This window comes from Carassius gibelio, chromosome A4 (assembly GCF_023724105.1).
Source record: "Carassius gibelio isolate Cgi1373 ecotype wild population from Czech Republic chromosome A4, carGib1.2-hapl.c, whole genome shotgun sequence".
Classification (NCBI taxonomy): Eukaryota; Metazoa; Chordata; class Actinopteri; order Cypriniformes; family Cyprinidae; genus Carassius; species Carassius gibelio.
This window is the reverse complement of record NC_068374.1, coordinates 32,680,827-32,686,826: the sequence shown is the minus strand read 5'-3', so window position 1 is coordinate 32,686,826 and position 6,000 is coordinate 32,680,827. Positions and strand designations below refer to the sequence as shown.

At 37.4% G+C, this 6,000-nt stretch overlaps 1 protein-coding gene across 6 annotated transcripts in view; it reads right to left on the bottom strand.

The window, feature by feature from the left end:
• Positions 1 to 916: 916 nt before the first annotated feature.
• Positions 917 to 6,000, bottom strand: part of LOC127977609 (non-muscle caldesmon) — a 51,059-nt gene continuing 45,975 nt past the window's right edge. For 4 of the 6 annotated variants that reach the window (XM_052582581.1, XM_052582602.1, XM_052582611.1 and 1 more), the window contains 2 exons: positions 4,214 to 4,250; positions 917 to 2,251 (listed from right to left, as the gene is read on the bottom strand). In XM_052582581.1, the coding sequence (XP_052438541.1) occupies positions 2,238 to 2,251; positions 4,214 to 4,250 (51 nt within the window). In that variant the 3' untranslated portion in view covers positions 917 to 2,237. Of the gene's footprint in view, positions 2,252 to 4,213; positions 4,251 to 5,871; positions 5,916 to 6,000 lie in introns of all 6 variants that reach the window. The other 2 variants (XR_008158269.1, XR_008158270.1) reach the window with 2 other exon arrangements.

Genomic DNA, 6,000 nt, shown 5'->3' with positions numbered 1-6,000 from the left:
CTCTTTCAAGCAAAACATGTAAATACGTTTTTATGATTTCTATTTTAAGTAAAATAATGTTCACAATTGAGACAAAAACAGAGCATGCAATGTAAACATTTTTCTTCTAATACTTCAAAATTTCATGTTAACTAAATGTCACTTTATATCTTTGTAACTTATATTTACCAGTGATTTTTCTAAGCGAAAATTGTTTCTACACTCTTTTTTTTTTGTATTTTGTAATTTACCCTAACTAACCTAATGAATGACACCTTTAAGGAGAACTGCCCTCCTACTTTAAAAAAGTTACATTTAATTCAGTGTTACTTCTCATTTCTTTGCATTTATTTATGGAATGTACTAGCAATTTCTGAGTGAATTTTTGTTGTACTCCATCTGAAAGGCTGGAAAATCACAGGCTAACAGTGGCAGGAATGTTGCCATTGGTAGTCTGTATTAAGCAGCATTAATGCAAAAAGCCAAAGCATGCAAACCACCAGTCCCTCTGGCGAACAAGACGAGCATTGCATTGATGATTGCACAGACTACGGCATGCAAAGGAATGAAGAGGGACATCCTCAAACCTGATTCACATATTATGAGAAACTTGGCACAATCATTCTAATCCAGTGGGCATGCAACTGTCTGATTCTAGTTATAAAGAAACTGTAATTTGGTTTCCATGACACAATCTGAAACCTCTTACCTGAGATCTCACTAGGAAGAACGAGAGATGGGGTCTTATCTCGAGGGTCTGGGCAGCAGACAGTTTCAAACAAAGCCAAAGCTCACCTAATACAGAGCTGCCAGATCATGTGACCTCCCTGCTTTGCTCTGATTGGCTGTAGAAGCTGAGCCTATTGTCAGAGGGAGCGGAGCATTTCAGTTATGTGATGTATGGCTGCTGGAGTATTGAGAAGAACACAGACACAGCTGTTTTTCATTGGTCTCTTTATTGTGGTCACTGAGAGAGTGATACAAGTTGAAACATCTGCACTGTATGGAACTATTGGCTACAAACGGTCACGTTTGTAACTTAAGTTGGCACGACTTGCATGGTGTTAGTCGGAAACAATACATAAGTGTTGAAACATATAATAAAAAACTTGATTGTCAAACAATACAAGCAGAATACAGGATCTTTGAACATTTAGAGACATGAGCGATAAGCTACGGCGGCAGAACTGGATATTCTTTGTCTGACAAAAGACGTCAGAAATGATAATTTCATTTAAATGATGGCATCACAAACGCTCTAGCTCCGTACTGAAAGCCGACGACATCTGTGTTGCAGTTTAGTATGAATGATTGCAACAGAAAGATGAAAAATGAAACACTTGAACAATAAACATGAATTGACTTTGTCCTTCTCATTGTCCTTGCTGGATCTTTTCGGATATTATATTATTAAAATCTGTGAAATGTACTCATCGAATATGTGATTTAAGCCAAAAAGTGCACGTTCCCTTTCTTTTGAGTTCAACAGTTTCACTTAACCAATACTGATTATTTCACACGATTAACACTAACAAAAAGTTGGTCACACACAACTTCAGACCAGTGCTTCCAAAAGTAAAAAAGCCAGGGATAATGCAATAATGGTATGACTTTAAGGACTTCTGCTGAATTAAAACTCGCTTTGATATTTAAAATAATATTGAGAGCAAAGGCAAAGACCATTTTTGTATCAAGCAGTAAAATATATAGTTAATTACAAAAACTTACACTATGTGCTAACATATATTATTAAGACAATAAAAAAAAAGTGTCGTAATGACAAAAAGTACAAAATAACAGCTACTCTACGGGTGTTCATATTCGGTCTGGAACTGGCGAACAGACATGAAATGCAGGGTGAAGCTTTGCTTTAGCCATAAATTAACAGATGAGAAGGGTAACTCGTTTACAAAAATGTGATTTGACAAAAGACAAAGTGGAATGCTTCTCCTCGTCCTCTTTTTCAAGGCAGTTGGCTGCGGTTATAAAACAAAGTACTTGCTCTGGTTTTCACAGCCTTGATTTCAGTTTAACAGAAGTTACATGCAAAGGCATTGCGTTTATGCTATGATGGTGCCCTGTTAATACAGTGATAAAATATACTTATTTTTGTATTTTTCTCTCTTTTATACTATGTCTACTCACATAGATCTTCCTGGCAGTATAAAATGCTTGTATTTTTTTGGTATTAATAAAAGTTTAAAAAAAGGAATGTTGTGCATTCTCTTGGTCCCTGCCTCTCTGGCATCTTTGAAAGGTTAATGGCCCGTTCCTGTAAAAAGACAAAAGAAAAATTCATATTTAATACAAACTGAACGTGCAGTATTGCATGCATTAATGAATTGCATGCATTAATGTCATGAAGCTTAAATGGTGTGTGTTGGTTACATACTCAATAAGCCAATTCATTTTTGAGACAATTCAAAATCGTTGTACACTTAGCGGTGTGTATTTGTGATCTACAACCTTTAATTCTTGTGCTCCAGAGCTAAAAACAGTTCAAAGGATCTCTTAAATGCATGGCATCCGACCATTTTTAAGTGGTTGGAAGGATTGAAGTTTTCATGACATCTCTATACGGCATGCGGGCGTGCTAATCTTCTACCGCCCCATGCAGTAATGTGACAAACATGCAGCTTTAGCCCTGCTGGCACTGACAGACGCCCACAATCCCCGGCCTGATACTGAGACGAGGAGAGCTGGGTGGGGGAGTGTGGTTCAGGCCAGGCTAAAGCAACCGCTAGTCGCCCATTACCCAAAAACCGCTTGGAACCCCTGAAGGCCACCGCGTCCTCTTCTAGAGGAACAAATGGGTGGCATTCAAAATAGAAAACAATGCCAAAGAGGCATTTTAAAACCCTGCAGCCGGTGAACGACATCCCTGCAGCCATGATTTATCATTGGCAGGGATTTCTGGTCGAGGGACTGCCTTCACAGCAGGACTTTATTTTGACATCACTGACCCCTCAAGGACACAGACAGATGTATAGGAAAAAGAAACTAACTATAATGCAAACACACATGCACAATAGAACTAAAACAGTGTCCTAACCAAGCAAGCTTTGGGCTTTTTTACAGTCTCTTAAACTTAAAATCTCTTTCAGGTAGAATCTTTATACAAACTAGCAACTAGGACATAGTTTACGATTGCTTGGCATTTCTTTTCACATAGTTGGGTAAAATGTTATATTCGTAAACTGAAACTACAACAAATACAACTTCAACATTAACTGGTTTTCTGTAATTAAATACCAAATTAATAAAACGTATAATAACGCATAAAGTATAGTGTATATAACATAATAAAGTATAGTTCTATCCCTAGTGAATGTTTTTGAAATACCTTTATTTTGTGCAAAGTATTTACATATTTATATGCATAATAAAAATACCCTGCAATTGTACTTTTAGCATACTTGAGTCTACTAAAAACTCATTTTGTGAGTGCTGAGGTCCAACTAGAGATATACTTTGATTTGTTAAAGTGCAACTATTGCAAGATTCACTTTAAACATCTTGCATTTAAAGACTGATATTATATATTTTACTGTACTTTCTGATCATTCGGCAAAGAAGACTTCCTCAGTATTTCCTTTAATCTTGTTTTCCAATGCAAACTGAATCTTGAATCAAGATACATTTACTTGAGGACTAAAAAGACACCAGAAGTCTTGTATTACGATAAATTGATTAAAATGAAATGAGTTATGATAAGTTTTCATAACCAGTTGACAGATGTTTCTTCTTGTTTTAACCATTAACTCACTTAATATTATTCAATATCTCAGAAAACAAGACTTCATGTGTTCAATTCGCATCTAAATATATCCTGATTTAAGAATATTTCAATATTTGTATTGGAAAACAAAAACAAAACAAAAAAAGAGAAAGATATCATTTTCTGCAGTGCATGCATGCAACATTTAATGGCATGACTTCATGAATTTAGGACTTTCTCTCCTATTTAAGGCCTTTATTTGTAGAAGAGCGAATTAAGATGTTTTAAGACCTCTTTAAGAGTATTAAACAGAATTACCACAAACAGATTATTATTTAAAGAGATTATCAGAGTCACTGAAAATGATTCATTTCACTTGGCAGCCCCGCCCACTGTGAAATCTTATTGGTCTAAATCCTGGCTCGTCATAAATGTATATAAAACATCAAATGATTATGTCAAACGTGCAGCTGTTCTGAATTGACAAGTTGCTTTTCGTACACAAAAACAACTTACCATTGGTGACGGATTTGGTCTCTCCTCTGCTTGTGACCTGGGTGAGATATAAATCCATGGAAAACAAGAGAAAGAGAAAACAGAGAGAAATAATAAGATTAACATATACACAAGCTAATGTGCTAATCAGTGTTGCCGAGCCCTTCCCAGCTCAACCGTCTGCTATTCCACTCATGCCTTCACATTTCCTTTTTAACATACGTCTTTTGTGCCTATGTGCTCCAAAAAGTGAAAGTGCTTGTGGCCGACATGCTGCGTGTACAATGACAGAAACATGCTTAGCATGGTTTCATACAGCGCTCTTTTTCCAGATTCACAAACAAGTGAAACCCTCATTCCTTCCACTGCTGGTTTTGGTAACATCGGCGCGGTTACAACCACAGATTCCCTTCATTAGGCTTTTTACGTCACCCTTTACCGGTCCTTTAAGTGATCGGGGCCAGAACTGCAGTCTGTGGCTAACCGCAGCCTTGGCCTGATCTTGACGCCTCGCTGACAGTCCAGAAGTAGATTCTATTGTTCCAAAGATAGAGCCGAATGACTACCATTATTATCTGTTTGATCTGTGGATATAAAAATATGAAGGCCAGCACTCATGGGAATGCCTTTTCAGGTTCATACGCTGTGATGTGTGAGCGTCTGTGTGTGTGTGTGTGTGTGTGTGTGTGTGTGTGTGTGTGAGCATGACAGCCATGTTTGGTCAACTGGATCCCAGTCATGTCGGCGTTAAAATAGATCTTCTCCCAATAGGCAGAGTGCTTTGTTAAGGGGTTATGGATGTTAAACCCGTGTGTGACAGGAAAAAGAGAACGGATGAGAGAGGAGAGAATGAAATTGATCCTTTGCTAAGCTCCGCCCTGCTGACCAATCCAAGCTTTCGCTCATTTTTAATGAGTGTCTATGGAAGTCCTGTTTGTTTGGATATTTAAAATCCCATTTAAAACTATTTATTATATTTAAATGATATATTTAACTTAATTAAATACTTGCCAAGTTACTTATAATAGTGATACAAGCCACCCATTATTTTTTTTTACTTTTCCCAATGTTTAAATAAATTTTGACCTACATTCGCTTGAGGGTAAATAATGTTCATTTATTTACATATTGATTCAGGTCATAGCAGATGCAACAGTGACTAAGTTCACAGTACCACTGTGCGCTATTACATTAGTCATTACAAAAATGTTATAAAAGAGGTTTCTCTCTTTTCAATTTACTGTTTACTGACCAATTCTGATTCACAGTCTCCATAGTTTTTGATCACATGACTGCATGATTATATAATTTACGGTTTTCACTTGGAGGATTGCTACAATGGTATATACAAAGTGGCATATACAGGATGCTTTGCAGTATCACACTTTCTCCAGTTCATTCCTATTAGACACGTTAGAGGACTTGTCTGAGCAAGCAATGGAAGCTGAGGTGGGCGGAGCATAATGAAAAGCCAATTAGTGCCACAGTAGCTACTCCTGGGGACTTTAAAGCACCTTTTTCTTGCAAACCAACCACCTGCTCTCGTGGCAGTGAGCGAAAGTGCGAGAAAAGCTCTGTGAAGCAACGAGAAAAGCCAGTTCCTAAGCCATCCTGTGATAAGTGCATTATGTGTGACTCATCAATCACTGTGCATTCCTGTGCGATAGAATAACATTTACCTCCTCAAGGTGGTCAGATCTGTAGACAATTAGCAAGGGGACGGCTTTAAACACAAAACACACAGGCAACGTTATTGCAATGTTATTCATCGCGATTATACTGCAGATATCATGCTACTGCGGGTGTTA